The 16,753-nt window shown below is 45.9% G+C and overlaps 2 protein-coding genes across 2 annotated transcripts; one reads left to right on the forward strand and one right to left on the reverse strand.

Annotated features, from left to right (window-relative positions):
* Positions 1-88: 88 nt before the first annotated feature.
* On the reverse strand, positions 89-6,843 carry NECAP1 (NECAP endocytosis associated 1). The gene is made up of 8 exons (XM_050331498.1): positions 6,654-6,843; positions 5,218-5,318; positions 5,004-5,108; positions 4,524-4,605; positions 4,012-4,120; positions 3,744-3,930; positions 2,488-2,581; positions 89-2,372 (listed from the first exon to the last, which is right to left on the reverse strand). Exons 1-8 carry the CDS (start codon positions 6,749-6,751, stop codon positions 2,324-2,326), a joined length of 825 nt encoding a protein of 274 aa, XP_050187455.1. The 5' UTR covers positions 6,752-6,843; the 3' UTR covers positions 89-2,323.
* Positions 6,844-12,926: 6,083 nt separating this feature from the next.
* Positions 12,927-16,674, forward strand: C3AR1 (complement C3a receptor 1). The gene is made up of 2 exons (XM_050331493.1): positions 12,927-12,973; positions 14,745-16,674. The coding sequence occupies exon 2, from the start codon at positions 14,752-14,754 to the stop codon at positions 15,853-15,855; it is 1,104 nt and encodes a 367-aa protein (XP_050187450.1). The 5' UTR covers positions 12,927-12,973; positions 14,745-14,751; the 3' UTR covers positions 15,856-16,674.
* Positions 16,675-16,753: the final 79 nt, after the last annotated feature.

The raw sequence follows: 16,753 nt of genomic DNA on the forward strand, positions 1-16,753 counted from the left end.
ACAAGGATCTTGCTGGAGACATGAAGACATCCAACCTAGAGGCTTCCAGAGCAACAACAGTTTGACAACTGAGAAGACTCATACACTCTTTTCCCCAATATTACTTGTTTAATTACCATTTGCACCAGTACATCTTATGCTTTATATACATATATCTTTAATTTTTGCTTCTTCAGCTTTTCAAATACATAATATATTATCTCCAGAATACTAAGACAATACAGAAGAGGCTCCTAGTTAGTTGTTAATTGGTGCCATGAACTTCCTTGGTTGGGGAACTGATACATAGTTGAAATGACAGGACCTCACTAGGATTTGAGCAAACAAAAAAAGACAAAGAAAACAAAAAGCCAACCAGCAGAGTCCATGACTTCACTGGCAGACTATAGCCATCCACAAGTTCAGGAGGCAGGAAGTTGAAATGCAGTGAGACTGCAGGAGTGACTATGAAGGCAAGGGGGAAACACCAAGAGCGCCAGAGAATCAGGATTAAATGACTACTTAAAATACATCCAACAGCAGTCTGGTCCCCACTTCCACAAGTGGAACTGCAGCAGCTTTAGAGCTATCTCAATAATGTTGCTTCCCAGAGGGATGGTCTAAGTGAAACTTTGTCTCCAAATGCCCTCAGTGTAATAAGAAGACAAAAATGACAAGAGACCTTTCGGCCAGTACAAGATGCATACATCTAACTACTCTTAAAAGCCTCACCAGAAAATTTTTGCCCAAAGGCAAAAGTTTACTTGCAGAGGTGTGCTAGAGACACAAAAGTGTTGCTGTGTTGAGTGTTCAAAACAGGAAGAAGCCTTCCAGTGAAGCACCAAAACCCTAGTGTTCCAGTAACTGGGTACAGCTGTCCAAGAGTCACTGAGATCACCTTCCCAGCTAGTGTTTTGGCTTATGAGCCAGCATGAAGGGTAGCCAGCATTGTGAGGTTTCCAGCCTGCCCTGCGAGCTTTGCCCAGAGTAATCACAGACTTACACCCCAGATCACATTCATACACTGAAGTAGCATCCACATCAAGGGCCTCAGGGAGCTTTCCCAAAGAGAAAAGCAGAGAGTAAGGGCCCTTTATCTTCTTTCTAACCCCCTAAACCACACAGAAAATAGAGGGGGCTTGGGGCACATTAAAAATTTAAGAAAAAAATCCAAGTTCCAATAACCAGCTCACATCCCTACAAAGTTAACCTCAGAACAAAAGCTATAATAAGGAATACAGGTGGGAGAATTTTGCTGCCAGTCCTCAAGATTGGACCTACTATACATTTCTTACCCAAATGGCAAGCGTGAGCTGAAAAAGAAGACTGTCCTTCTCCAGAAAATAATCCACTGTCCCACCATAGTTCCTACTGTGGCATGGATATGCAATACTTGTACAGTGCCAAGTCACATAACAAGGCCAGGGCTCAGGATAGTGATGCAGGAACATGAAATACTAAGTGGTGGGAATTACCTGGTTGTCATCTAGTGCAAGTAACTACCAAATTATAACAACCGGCCTTTTGTGTTTTTTTAAAGCTATTTCCAGTTAAAAAAGCTCAGTGACAGTGAGGCCTTTGCACAGGGAGAATGGAGTTAAAATGACCTAAGTTGCTCCAGCCACCCTGCGAGCCAAATATGGAGCCTGGAGACAGGGTGCCCACCAGAAGCTACAGCGCAGCGGCAGCAGGTCCGCTCAAGGACTTGGGTGACTCCTCCCACAAGAGCACAAGAAGATCCAGCACTACCATGAACTGCACCAAAGACAGGAAGAGTAGTGTGTGCAGGGGGAGGTTCACCACAGACGTAATTAATCCAACAGGGTTTTGTGTTGAGACAAGAACTATCTCCTTACAGGTTCCGTTTACCAGCTGCAGTCAAATGCAGCTGTCCTCAGCACTGCAAGCGGCAGAGACTGGAGTCACGGTTGGAAACAGCCACAAAAAGCAACAACGTAACCAGAGAAAATTTAGAGGAAAAGGAATTTAGGGGCACCTACCCAGCCTACTCCTGTATCCACCTTCTTTAGGATTCTTGCTTTCCCTGTATGGAAAGACAGGGAAAAGGAGCTAGGATGTACCACGTAATGGCCAAGTAGGCGGAAGAAATAAGGCTACCTCTCTCCTCCTTGCCCATCTTGGGAGGAGTCAGTATGTTCTCTTTAGGTTCAGTGGGATCAAAAATTTTAAGTTTTTACCGAAGTGAAGGTCTGGTTTAAAAATGAGAGATTGTCCAAATTTGTTTTTGATTGAAGACTAGAGAGGTTTGTGCCCCCTCTGATCCCATTTGGTGCCTCTAGTGCCTCTTGGTCATCAGTTTGCCCCATTCCACTGCTTTGATCATTCAGAACTGGACCCAGTTGGACTGCTGAGGAGCCTGATTGGGAACAGTGCTGCAATAAAGAAAGGAGAGTCAAAGGGGCAGACCTAAAAAGACTTCTTAACTTACGGTTCTTCAAGTGCCCATTAGGACACCACTCTTCTTGTGTTCCTTTCATCAGAGTTTACCTGGATGCAGTGCTGAAGTCTCCCCAGAGGTCTGTGGTAGCTGGTACTGGTGCCTTGGATGCAGATGCAGGAGCATCTAAGTCTAATAGAATATCTATGGGAGGAGAGAAGGAAAAAAATAAAAATTTAAAAAAAAATCAAGCTAATCAAGAAGAAAACCCCACAGGCATTTAAACTGTCACCTTTAACAAACTCCTGGATGTAGGAGAGGAAAACCTTTGAAGAAACTCCAGCTCTCCTTCCAGAAGAAGGAAGTTACTTTTCAAGAAGTTTGTTGTAACAACATCACCTTTTCCTGAACATGCACAGAGCCTCCAGCTCACACTGCAAGGGTATAGCGAACTATTTGGTCTCCACTTAGCACACCAGCTGGCAGATTTGTGACTTACTACCTCTCCCAGTAGACATAAGGCTCAGCAATCATAACAGTTGCCAAACAGGCATCATCTTAACACCAAAAACCATGCTCTGGAACCACACAAGCCCTATTCAGAAGCTTGTGGTTTCTTCTCACTCAAACCGGTGTACAGCACTGCTGAAGTCTCTGCCTTCACAAGGGTATCATCAGCTCTCCAGACACCTCTGCATGGTCACATTTTTAGTACAGCCTCCAGAAGACTGCAGCAACCTCTTTGTTATAGAACCACAGGATGGTTTAGGTTAGAAGGGACCTTCAAAGTTCATCCAGTCCAACTGCCATGCCATGAGCAGGGACACCTTTCACTAAATGAGGTTGCTCAAAGCCCTCCCCAATCTGGCCTTTGAAATCTTCCAGTGAAGGAGTACCCAGCTTTTCTGGGCAACTTGTTACAGAGTCTCACCACCCTCACTGTAAAGAATTTATTCCTGATATCCAATCTAAATCTACCCTCCTTCAGCTTTTACCCCTTGTCCTGTCACTACAGGCCCTGGTAAAAAAGTCTCCATCTTTCTTACAAGATTCCTTTCTATATTGAAAGGTCACAATGAGATCTCCCCAGAGCCTTGCCCTCTTCAGGCGGAACAACTCCAATCCCCTCAGTGTTTCTTCACAGGAGAGGTGTTCCAGCCTTCTGACCATTTCCATGGCCTTCCTCAGGACCCAGGTTAGCAGGCCCATGTTTTTCTCGCACTGGGGCACCAGAGCTGCCAAAGACAGCAGGGACACACCACAGGGCACTGCTGGCACGGGGCTGAACATGGGTTTGCTGCAGCAGATCTCAGTTCTCTCTAAGCACCTACCACTGCCTGACCATTTGCTCCGTGCTAATGTTTACCTGCACCGCTCGCATTACTGGATTTCTGCACAGGAGGTGGCGTGACGTGGTTGGCAATGGCTGTGGAAGAGGGGGGAGGAATAGGAGGGGCTGCAATTTTGCCTCCTGGTGGGGGTGGCAGCAGGCTTAGGCCACCTGATCCAGACGCACGGGGCTTGGCTGCTCCTCCTTTCTTTGTCGTCATGTTCTGTATAAAAAGAAAGGACATGTAAGAAGAGTCTCCACTGGCATACCCAGAGAAAGAAGCAGGGTAAACCGGTCTGCTTACCCCAATGTTTAGTTTGATAGTCTGCCCTTCCTTAAATCCTAAATCTAATTTGGGACGTGTGTCAGCTTCCTGGGACTCTTTGGAGATCTCGGTCTCCTGCTTCACCCACCTAAAAAGAAGAGAGGAGGACATGAGACCCTGTGGCAAAAGGGAGCAGGGTTTCAAAAAAGATGTGTAGTTTCTCTCCCCATCCCACCAAACTACCTTGCCTTGTCAAACCTGCTACCTCCCTACTCCCAGTGTAGTGCAGCAAAAAGTTGTGACCACCACAAACCCAAAAGACTGTCTAACACTGCACCTGGAGCATCACAGGACCTAAGCTGACGACTTACAGATCTGACCCCGCAGGGCTCTCAGCCTGCTACAACAGCTGGCAGCACACTCAAGTGTTCCTGGCCAGAGCAGGGCTTCAGGACCATCCCAGGGAAGCCTATGCTGAATGACCATGCACCACCACCCGCCACGTTCTACAGGCCGGAGGAAAAACAGCATTCCAGAGAAGCACAACTCACTTGAAGTGATCCTGCAAAGAGACGTTGAAGTCAAAGGCATCACCACGATCCGTGAAGCCAATGCCTATAAAAGCACTTCGTCCTAGCAAGGAGATAGGAGGAGTCATTGGAGGTGCTCTGCAAATGGGCCCTCGTGTTCATTCGCTCCAAAGTCCTTCTGCTTCTCCTAAACCACTTTGTGCTACCTCCCTCCAACACAGCTGCAGCTGAACACCAGGAGCTCACTGTTCCAAGCCTTCAGGATACACCCTTCTTCCCACGGGGCACACTCAGAAACCAAATGTTCCTTCCCAGCCCCTGGGCTCTGTACAGCGTGGAGAACCTCCTCTGTTTACCTCAGCTTCTGATCCCTCCAGGCACGCTACCCGGCCTTGCCAGCACTCCCAACACAGTTCCAATCCACCTGGCACACACCCAGCTCCACCAGGCTAAGTCTCCTCCACCCCTAGCACTTGGCACATACATTGTCCCTCAACTCACCAGTGCCATCCTGAATTCGAATGACGAAGTAGCGGCTGGAATCTGCCACAGTCTCTACTGCAATGCCAGGGTACTGATCTATGGGAGCCTGGGCAAAGAGTTCTCCTGTGGGCAAAGAATCGGGCGTTAAGGAGAGCAACCTCAGGCTGAGAAACACAGGCTCACATGCAGCAATCACAGCTGTAGTCTTGCCAAGGCACAGCCTTTGCCTTACCTGAAACCTTATCCTCCAGTTTTATGTAAGCAGTTTTGCCTTTGGAGGTGACACGAAGCCGCCCTGTCCAGTCTGGATGGTCCAGCTTCCAGTCAGATGCCCTGAAAGGACAAGCAGCTGATCACTGACCATACATCAACCCTTCTACTTCTGCCCAACCATCTCAGCAGAAGTCTCTCCTCCCAAACCCTCAACACCTGCAACTGCCTCACTCCACTTCCCTCCCCAAACAACACATGGGGTCTCAGCTCCTCTCTGTTGCTGCCAATCAACGCACATGATTTTGACTGGCCTCTCTGGGTAAAGGGAAATAGACACAGTCCAGAGAACATCGACTCTATTTATAACCCTACAGAAGAGGGGGGACAGAAGCCCAGAAACTCACTTGAACAGGAAATCCACAAGTGACTAATAAGTGAGCATCAGGAAGATCCCAGAAATTAATTATCAGCATGCTGAAATGCCACTCTGTTATTCTACCCTATTGTTGCAAACTAATACCAAGTACTTCTGAACCTGTAGGCATCTGGCTTACACCAGGTAAAACATCGTATGTTCCATCTAGCCCATCAAACTCTTTACCACAGTCTTGTGAAGGGAAAAAAATGAAAAGGAAAGAGAAAAAAACTCCAAACGAGTGAATCATAGAATATTCTGAGTTGGAAGGGACCCACAAGGATCATAGAGTTCAACTCTTGGCCCTGCACGGGACATCCCCAAGAATCACACTACGTGCCTGAAAGCATTGTGCAAATAATACTTGAACTCTGGGAGACTTGATGCTGTAAAACCTACACGATTTTACAACTGCAGACAAACATCCGTGGCCTGGTACAACATGCACAGCACCCACAGTCTGTCAAGTTCAGGGAGCACACAAATCCCCGTCTCCAGTAGGCCTGCGGTCGTCACAGCTTATAAAACCACACACCACTGCTGTCGGCTAATCAGAGAAGGTATTTCTACCTGCTGGTCCTGCAGCCTCGTATTAGAAATCATGCAGAACTCCTCCCGCCTTCCTCCCCGCTGCAGCCGGAGCGAACAGGCCAAAGCCAACGCGCTGTTCCAGCACCTCAGCCACATACATCCCCGCTGACCGAGCAAACCGGGAGCGGCGGTCAGCTCCGCCTGGAACAGCAGGGCGCTCAGGCGCCTTCACCTCCTGCACCTGACTGACAGAACACCCCCTGCTCCTGCACAGCACGGAGCACACGCGTCTGCTTTCAGGCGCTGACCAGCTCCAAGAGGCAACCCGAGGCGGCGTGTACCCCCGAGCTGTGGCCGGCGGGGGCTCAGGGAACGAGCCAGACTCGCTCGCGGCCGTGGGACACGGCTCCCCAAGGCCTCGCTCGGAGCCCTGGCTGCCCTGCGGCCAGGGGCTGGGCCGGGCCGCGCCGAGCTGGGGTGATCGCGGGCGCCGCCGCTTGCTGCCTCACCTGTATCCGCGGTTGGAGGTGCGAGGCGGGATGCGGTAGACGTTGACATCGGGCTTCACGCAGAGGACGGACTCGTACTCCAGCTCGGCCGCCGCCATCTCGACCACGAACCCAGGCGAACAGCGAGCGGCGGCAGCCTAATGACCAGCGGCGCTGCCCACCGCCATCTTTGATGAGGGCACGCACCGCCTGGGGGCGCCGGGCGGGACGCGCGCCACGTCGGAGAAGCGGGGGGGAGCCATCTTGGATCCTGGCATCCGGGCCCGGGGGCGGGAGGGCGCCATCTTGGAGCCGCCTCTGACACCGCAGCGGGGCCGGGCACCATCTTGGAGCCTGGCAGGGTCCCGCGGCGGGGCTGGCGCGGCCATGTTTGTGTGGGGCGCCGCCCGCAGGGGTGGCGGGGGCAGCGGGGCTGTCCGTGCCGACCTGCCCGTGGGGGCAGCCCCGGCCGCGCCTGGGCGTTTGAGCGAGCGTGGGCTCTCCGTGGTGCTGGGGTCCCCTGGCTTTCCGGTGAGACGGCAAACCGAATAGAAAACGTGGCACAAAACACTACGGGTTTTGCTGCTGCTGGAAGTGATGGAAATGCCAGCTGCGCAAAGGTTCGTTTCAGGAGCGTGGCTTCCCCAGAAATGTGGTGAAAATAAAGGCGTAAATGCTAGTTGATTTATCGATTTAGTTAGGACTAGCAGTGATGCTGACATCTCAAGGGTCAGAGAAATTAACAATTTGTCCAGATAGTTACAGGAAACGAGGAGGGGGTTGTGAAGCGGAGTACTGCCTAATTGTTGCAAAAATACGGAATATGTTAAAATTCCTTTAAGAAAGGATGTTCTTTGACGTTTGATCTTTGTATACTTTCAAGCCTAACCAACAACAAGGGAGATTTAATCCGTGAAACCGAGAGCAGCTAACGAGCAAGCTCTAAGTGATGTCCAGGTGCTGGAAAGACAAATTACTTATGGATAAAGTTACCTTGTTAGGGCTTGACATGTTTCAATAACCTCAGACCTAGGGGGAGGTTAACAAAGCTTGGGGAGAAGGATGTACCGCTGATAGTGGACACAGAGAACACAGAATTTACAGGCCACAAGGACATTTGGCAGAACTTCCAAGATAAGGAAGAAACTAATAAAGACAACTCGGCAACCCGTGCAGAATCAGCTCCGACTGGGTAAAAGGGAATTCCGGCAGGGAGAGATCACAACACCCACTCGCACACCACCAACTCAAGGAACCCACTGACCCAGAAGAAGAGAAAGACTGGGCGTGCAGACTAATTAGAATGAGAAGACACAGAATCATTAACCCCAACAGAAGATAGAGTACTAATTAATAAGAGAACTATGTGACTTGTAGCCAAGTAACACTAATTCCTTTGTTTGCTAAAATGTATAAATAGTAAAAAGTTTTGTTGGTTGGTGTGCTTGATTTATGGAAACTTTCATCTTGCGCCCTGGGCAGAATAAACACTGTCTCCTTTCTAAACTACACTCTGTATCTGTGCTTAGAGAGCTCTTAAAATTGGCAAAAGCAGCATTTAAACCATGTTTTTAATCGTGACTTCTTGGTGAACGCTGGTGTTGCAGTGCCCTGTGACTGAGCCTCTAAAACACCAAACATTTACTCTGAAAACTGGAAGAAAAGGCATAAGAAAAGTTACGAAATTATATAGAGCCATATCTAAGCATTCTTTGTCGAGCATTGGAACAGGCTGCCCGTGAAAGTCACCATCCCAAGAAGTGTTCAAGAAACAACTGGACGTGGCACTTAGTGCCATGGTTTAGTTGACAAGGGTGATTGGTCAAAGGTCGGACTCAATGATCTCAGAGGACTTTTCCAGCCTTAATGATTCTGTGAGTTTAAGGAATTACTCTCTTTTTTTCTGGTATGCAATAGCATTAGTTAATGCAGGGAGAGCTGAAACATGGAATTTTGTTTCTTGCTGTTTCCATAGGTAAGTGGAACAGGATGGTAACCAACCTCAGTCAGAGCGGTCAAACAAGCCATCCTGTCGGGCCATCCAACTAACCCAACATTGCAATCTCTGACAGTGCCGAGTGCAGAAACCATTTGAAAGAAAAAAAAGGGAGCCTGATCTGCTGATCGATAGATCTGATAAGTGACAGTTAAATGCCCAGGGAGAGAGACGTGAACCCTTCCATGCAGCCTGTGCAGGAGCCAGTAGGAATACGTGGCACCCACACTCAATGCAGATATGTGTGTAAGAGGCAGCTCAGCCTCCCTCCTTGCACTGTCCCAATGCTGAACTGCTTGTCAGACTGCAGAATTAAGGTGAAGATGTGAATGAGAGGTAAACCTTGCAGAAGAACTCAAAGAAAGCTTGTAAAACAGCGCAGAATTACACTTACCTAGTATAGTAGCTTAGCAATCTGTGGGGTAAGGGCTTTGAGGGCCAGGGGTTTAGTGCATTTCTTAGCAATATTTGATAGTCTTCTGTGGACTTAACTAATTTTTTTAAAACTTATTTGTACTTCTAGTTACCTATATCATCCTTGGAGCTATGAATCTGTGCAATATGAAAAAAAGTAATTTTTTTTTCGAACAAGAATTCATGTCTCTCATATTGCCACCTGCCTCTTTTCCAAGGTGAACGATTCTCATCTATTTAGCTTGTCCACTAAAAGAAGCCATTCCCAGCAATGGCTGTCTAGTCATCATTTTCTGTATTATTTTTGATTCTATAATTCGTTTTAAGATCAGGGACTACTACAGCATTCATTATTCAAGAAGCAATGAATGCTTCCTGTTACATTTACATTTTGGACTGAGTTGTGTGTTGACATGATTTTTCAGAGAACATCTTGCAGTGACTGCTAAGCTTTTTCTTTCAGTTCTAATAACTTACCTGGAGTACAACCCTCTGTGTGTATAGTTACAGTTGCTTTTCCAGGTTCAGTGATTCACAATTAGCAATATTAAATTTCACCTATCTCTTTACTGTGCTGTCATTCAGTGTGCTACAGACCTCCTACGGTCCTTCCAGGATGAGAGAGTGGCAAAGGGCCAGCTGTGATAAGGCACGTGAGGAAAAATTCACAAGCACCAGGACTCCAGGAATACACCTCACATCCATTTCCATTGAGACTTAACCAGCAGAGACCATAACATTCTTCTGCCTGGTTCAAACAGGCATTTCTGCACCAAGAAATTATAAAGCACTGCTGATAAAAGCTAAATGTTTTAATTTTTTGTACCTTTTTTTTTTTTTTTAAAGAATTCAGCCCGAGATTGAAATCTTGAAGTAGAACATATTTAAAATGAGACTATGAAAGCAATGAAGGATCCAAATTTTTCCCACACAGAAATCTTCAATGAACAAAAAACAAGGAACAGCAGAAATCTTGGATGGAACTCCACAATGTGCAATCATGTGAGGTGTGTAAGTAGAGTAAAATGCACTGTTCATGCCAATCTGTAGGTAGCCTCACAATAAACCATGCAAAAGAATCACTTGATCTTTTGCTTTGCCTATTTAAATAAAAATAAGGCATTGTCCAGGAATCTACTTTATTGTACCCAATATTTGGAATTTTCTGCACAGAAGGTACAGGGGAAACCAGTCTCACGAAATGACTCTTTAGATAACTTAAAAGTTATGAGCATTTTTACAAAACACACCATGTACTATTTCAAATGGTGTTTCTTTCACTGAGACACTGTTATTGTGAAGGGCTATTTTTTTATTATGTAGGTTTTATGTTGGTACCAATTTTTCCAGGCTTTGTTTCCTACTTGGTGTCCAAAGTTTGTGATTACCTGAGCTGGAATATGGGCTAGGCAAGCAGACAGTGGGGTGGGCTGAGTAGTGGCTGAACTGCTGAGCTCAGAGAGTAGTGATCAGAATAACTTAGTCCATCTGTAGACCAGTCAGCAGTGGTGTCCAGCTGCAGCTGACACTGGTTCCAGTACTGTTTAACTCTTCATTAATGACCTGGATAATGAAGTAACGTACACCCTCAACAAGTTTGCATATTATACAGGAGTGGTGTGAGTGGTTGAAGCACCAGCTGTCTGTGCCACCATTCAGAGGAACTTGGACATCCTGGAGAACTGGGCAGACAGGAACCTCATGAAGTTCAAGAAGAGTTGGAAAGTCCTGGGGAGGAAGAACCCCATGCACTAATGCATGCTGGGGGATGAGCACCTGGAAAGCAGCTTTGAAGAGAATGATGATGTTGTGGTCTTGGTGGACAGAAAGTTGAACGTAAGCTGCCAATATGCCCGTGTAGAAAAGAATGCCAATAATTGCCAGGGCTGGATTAGGGGCAGTGTTGCCAGCAGGTCAAGGGAGGTGATCCTTCCTCTCTACTCATCACTAGTGAGGCCATGTCTAGAGTGCTGGGTCCAGTTCTGGCTTCCTCACTACTACAGAGATGTGGGCATGCTGGAGTGAAACTTGTGGAGAGCCACTAAGGCAATTAAGGGACTGGTACACCTGTCATACAAGGAGAGGCTGAGAGAGATGGAACTGCTCAGCCTGGAGAAGAGAATCATAGGGTGTTTTGGGTTGGAAGGGACTTCAAAAATTACCTAGTTCCAACCCCAATGCAGTGAGCAGGGACATCTCCCACTACACCAGGTTGCTCAATGCCTCATCCAACCTGGGGAGAAGAGAGAAGACTTAGGGGGATTTTTTTCATCTGTCTGATGGGACTGTTTAATGGAGATGGAGACAGACTTTTCTCTGTGGAGCTTGGGACAAGAGGCCAGGGAGACACACTGAAACACAGGAAGTTCTACCTGAACACCAAAAAAAAAAAAAAAAATCAGTTTTTTACTGTGAAGGTGGCTGAACACTGGAACAAATTGCCCTGGAGAGTTTTTGGACTCTCCTTCTTTAGAAATACCCAGACATAACTGGACACAGTCCTTCGCAATCTTGTCTAGTTGACCTTGCTTTGAGCAGTGGGGTTGGGCTAGACAGTCTGCAGACAGCCTTCCAACTTCAGCTAATCTGTGATTCTGTGAATTAGAGCCTTTCTCAGCTACCTCAGTCTGTATATCAAAAGGGGAATGGAGTGAGCCAGAAGAGAAGAAAATGCAATATGATAATTTGGGATTAACACCAAAACTTAGAGAGGTTTTAACTTGGAGGAGCAAAACTGGTGGAGAAGGACCTTCTTGCAAAGTAGAGCTTGACCAGAACTAGCAAGTTCCACAGTGGTGACCAGGCTGTGTGTCCCTTGGCCAGCAGGAGCCCATAAGAGTAACCTCTTATCAGCACTGCCTGTCTGGGTCAGAGGGGTCCTGTAGGAAGAATGGCAGCTGAGAATATGATGCAGATAGAGAAATTTTCCTGGCAGACTGCCTGTCTGTCCTTGGGGGTATAACCCAGCCTCCCCTAGTCTTCATGTTTCTGGTTGCACGGTTTTTGTATTGGAGGCAGCATTGGTGGTTTTCACAGAAACACACTCAGGAGCAGAACTTTGCTCTGTCATGATCCTTTCCCAGACCAAAACCAAAATACTGAGGCTGATTCTTGAATGTCTGGCTTTGTAATTTCTGCTAGCAGTCTCGATTTGCCAAATTTGAGGGGCAAGGGGGAACCCCTTGCTAAAACATTTGAAATGCCTTGCCCTAGAGCTCTTTGGTTCTTATCGCCTTGCCCCATTTTGTGCTATCAGCATTTCAGTCAACCACTTCTAACTTTCCGTCAGTCAAGTTCCTTCTTAAAAAATACAGTTTAAATACCCTGAGAGGTAAAAGTCAGAATAAAATCCCTTTGACATGACCAGTCATCATTTGCTGAATACAATGTTCTAAGCTGTCTCAAGCTGGGACAGAAGCTGATCTGGATTGTTAAGAATCCAAGAAGAATGGTATTAACTAGGTGAATGTGCTGATCTGATAAAACATGGAAGTGGCTACAAGACAACAGGTCAGAAATTTGGCAGTAATATGGCAGAGTTTGGAATTGTGAATTATACTGAGCAAATGTCAGTAAAATGCCAACAGGCAAGATGTCATTCAGTTGTCTTATGGAAACTCTAGTAAAGTATAGGTCTGTGCACATTATTCCTTTGCTTTCTATTAATGTTTTATTTAGGGCACTATTTTATTTGACGGTATCAGGACCACTTCTTTTGGTTTGACTGTTTATTTAAAGAGCAGATGATATCTAAAATTTCAAATATGAGTCATTCTAAGCCTTTCCATCAGGGTGAAAGAACACACTTGGCACACACATACAGGAAACAACAAGCAGTTCCTTAAATGTCATGTGAGTTTCTTTTTTCAGTAACTCCAGAGACAGGACTGATAGTACTTGCTCCCTGACACACTGAAATAACTTCACTCAGGTAGGTATCATAAGCTGCTTTCCTCTTCTTGAAATTTATTATTATTCACTCCTGAAAACCTCTCTCTCTCTTCCAGTTCCCTCTTCCATTTTTCAACAACATTCCAGCCCTTTTAGCACTCTTGAAAACATAGAGTGGGCAGTATCTTCGTATTGATTCATCTCTGCGTTTACTTTGGAGTAGGACTTGCATTACTGTTCCTTATAGCATTCCTTGGTTCCCTATCCCATCACACCATTTTCTGTAGCTATATGGGAAGGCAGCAAGATTCAGCTCCTGCAGCACTGTTCTCCAGTTGTCCCAGTAAAAGTCACTTCTGCATGTATCAGCAAGACCACAGGAAATGCAACAAACTTGCTAGAATTTTAAGTTAAGACTCCAGCTTTAAGTTAAGTCTTCCAGAGGCTTCTTTCATGGCTTTTCTTGCAGGTCACCCTCATCTAAAACTTCTTAGCAGTTATTACCAAAAACTGGAAAATTACGATTTAATTTTCTTCCCGGTGAAGCAGTTCTAACACTCATGCATCGCTCCACATTTAGACTATATGTTATGCAAGAAAGAGGTGGATGATTTGAATTAAATTTTTTTAATAATCTTGATATGTAGTCCTGCACAAAACAGTCCCTGACTGTCATTTAAGTACTGGAATAATAGAGGTTAAAAGAGGGTCAGTTATGTTATTCATGTCTTCTCAGTTGCTTCTGCAGGCTGCATTCAGCTCTTAACTATGCAGCTTCCTTGCATTTTAGTAACATTTTAGGGACGTTTCAGCAACACAACTGCTTTCATTGATTCAGCAAGGATTTAGTTAACAGGCATTTTATAGACAATTCTATTAATATCTAAAGGATGAAGATTGGGCTCTTTTTCTCAGTTCTATCTTGGCTTTGCTAGTTTACCTTTCCTTTCTAAATTTACTAAGTCTAAGAATAATTGAGCAATTAACGTTGTTCCTCTACCGCTCTCATAGTTTTAAAATGTCACTTAGGTCTGTGGTAGCACAGCTTGTCTTGCAATAAGGTATCTCTTATATCTAAAGTGGCTCAAGAACCTTACTACTATTACTCTGTATTTTCATTTTTGTTTCTACAAATAAGTCTCTGTCTGTTCTCCTTAAGCGATTCATTTCTTGCCTTTGTAGAACCTTAAACCATGAATTTCCTGCCTTTCTACTCATCAAGACTAGCTTTCCAAAGAACCAGCAGTGCTTACTGAGACTTCCCTAAAATACCCCTTAGCCCTAAAATACCCCTTAGCAACAGAGTTGCTGTCTTATGTGTTCTATTTACAATGTCCAAAAAGCAGAGCAAGGTTATTTCATAAAGACAAGCACTGCTTTCTTAGGCTAAATGTATTTCACTGGTTATGCCTGAGGAAATCGCTCGTTTTAAAGGAACAGGACTCAAAAACACGGATTTCCCTTTCTGAGAAGTGTAGTAAAAGCAGGAAGGCAATCAGGAAACACCTGGGGACAGCATGGCCATGTGAATGGAGAGCTCCACTTTGGAGACTAAAGGGGGTGGCAGAGACAGGAGAATGTAACTGCACACAGCTGTTTGAATAGTGGGGTTTATGTAGTTTAGCTACCATGAGAATGATGGTGTACAATGGTCACATTGGTAAGCCTTTAGCACAAACTGGTATAGACCCATGCCTTTGTACCCTCACAGCTCTGTACTGTCCCCTGACTCAGGATGCTTCATGAAAGATTAGGAGAAGAATTCAGGGAGGAGAATGTGACTTGCTACTAATTTGCTTTCTGTTTTATAGCTGCAGAATGCCTCAACTCCTGGGCAACAGCAGTTCAGAGGAACAGGCTGCTGTATACTATGCATCGGTATCAATTGTCTCGATTGCTATCTTCATCATCGTTTTCATCATAGGTATCCCAGGCAATGGATTGGTAATCTGGGTAGCTGGTCTGAAAATGAAAAGGTCTGTGAACACTGTGTGGTTCCTAAACCTTGCTGTGGCTGATATCATGTGCTGCTTGTCCTTGCCATTTTTCATCGTTCACCTGGCCCTCCATGAACACTGGCCATATGGTTGGTTCCTCTGCAAAGTCATTCCATCAGTCATAATCTTCACCATGTTTGCTAGTGTCTTCCTACTCGTGGCCATCAGCATCGACCGGTGCCTCCTTGTCATGAAACCTGTCTGGTGTCAAAACCATCGAACAGTGAAATTTATATTGCTAATATGCAGTGGCATTTGGATCCTGGCCTTCATTTTCTGCTGTCCTGTCTTCTACTACCGTGAGACAAGCATTTATGATGGCAAAACTGAGTGCGGGTACAGTTTTGGAGATGATCAGGTGCTAGATTATATAAATGAGTCTGTAAATGAGTCAGGGGAAGAATACTCACCTTTAGCCTACAATGGTAACGACTTGTTGGGAAATATCTATGAAGGTGACTATTCTGTACCCCTTGCCTTAGTGGTAATAAACATCACTAGGGCTGTCTTTGGCTTTGTGCTCCCCTTTGGCATAATGGCAGTTTGCTACGTCCTCATCGTTTTCAGGACACACGCAAAGCAGTTTAGCAAACCGCGCAACAGGATGCTGCGAACAGTTGTGCTCGTGGTAGCTGCGTTCTTCACCTGCTGGGCTCCATACCACGTAGTTGGGATTCTCTCCCTTGTACCTAGTCTTAGAACAGGACTGACAGAGTCACTGATCCTGTGGGATCACCTCTCTACAGCACTTGCCTATGCCAACAGCTGCATCAACCCCCTGCTCTACGTTTTTGTGGGACGGGACTTCAGGGCAAAGGTACGTCAATCAGTGCAAGGAATCTTGGAAGGTGCCTTTAGTGATGAACCCACAGAACTTCACAGAAGCCAGACTTCAGCAGAGAAGAACATTAGCAGCACAGTGTAATGCTCTCACCACTGCAGAAAGACCAAGCTATAGTCCTGCACATCAGCCACTGCTTAACAGCTGGTTTTGCTCCAACACATTTCATTAGCCTGCAACTCCACACCCTGTATGGTTCAGATCATGACAAGTAACCCCTTTACATCCTACTCTAGAGATGGGAAGTTGGAAGTACCAAGAGCGAGGAAGACTCTGGTGAAGTAGAGTATTTTAACTCTTAGAGAAGAAAGCAAGGCTGCAGAATGTGGTGGGATCACGTAGTTGAACCTCTGAATTGAGATGAGAATGTTATTTCCATACGTCTATGTTCTACATCTCCTGTCTCTGATAAACTGCAGATAAAACTCACTTTGATGCCTCTCCTTAGAATGTCAACACATCTTTCCTCTCCTTTGTTTCTACTTGGGGCCTGAGGTGTGTGTGGGAGTATCTGAAGATTCCACTAGAGGGTAATGTTGCATTTCTTTACAGCCATGCGTTATGAGCAGCACTTGCCCCAGGCAGCTGCACTGAACTGACTGGGAAATACATCACTGTAACTCGTCCAATGCACATGCCATACCTATGTTCATTAACATGAGCACACTCACTGCCTCCCCAGCGCTCTCTCCACAAGAGTCCCAAATATTCCTTTTAGGAAGTAGTTTGAGATCACCCAAATGTACCTCCTGCATTTTAAGATGGCACATGCGCATAATTTGAGTAACTGCAGTCATTGATGATCCAGATTAGGTGACTGCTGGCCTATCAGCCATTTGGCAAAACTCTGGAATTGAGAAGTGATAACCTCCAGTCTGACCTCAAGAAGGTGGGGAACAAGCACATCGGGGCTCAGTCACATCAGGCTCTCTTTACAAGAGAGATGTGCTTCTCCTGTCTTTCTGGTAGAGGAAGATAAAAA

The sequence above is a fragment of the Myiozetetes cayanensis genome, unplaced genomic scaffold, assembly GCF_022539395.1.
Source record: "Myiozetetes cayanensis isolate MyiCay16 unplaced genomic scaffold, myiCay2020 scf5-8, whole genome shotgun sequence".
Classification (NCBI taxonomy): Eukaryota; Metazoa; Chordata; class Aves; order Passeriformes; family Tyrannidae; genus Myiozetetes; species Myiozetetes cayanensis.

Excerpts from the sequence above, each read along its gene's own strand:
- C3AR1 (XM_050331493.1), top strand. The coding sequence starts at position 14,752 with ATGCCTCAACTCCTGGGCAACAGCAGTTCAGAGGAACAGGCTGCTGTA.
- NECAP1 (XM_050331498.1), bottom strand. The coding sequence starts at position 6,751 with ATGGCGGCGGCCGAGCTGGAGTACGAGTCCGTCCTCTGCGTGAAGCCC. Across the intron at positions 5,319-6,653 it reads ACCTCCAACCGCGGATACAG|GGCATCTGACTGGAAGCTGG; the intron begins GTGAGGCAGCAA and ends TTGTCCTTTCAG. Across the intron at positions 3,931-4,011 it reads CTATCAAACTAAACATTGGG|AACATGACGACAAAGAAAGG; the intron begins GTAAGCAGACCG and ends CTTTTTATACAG.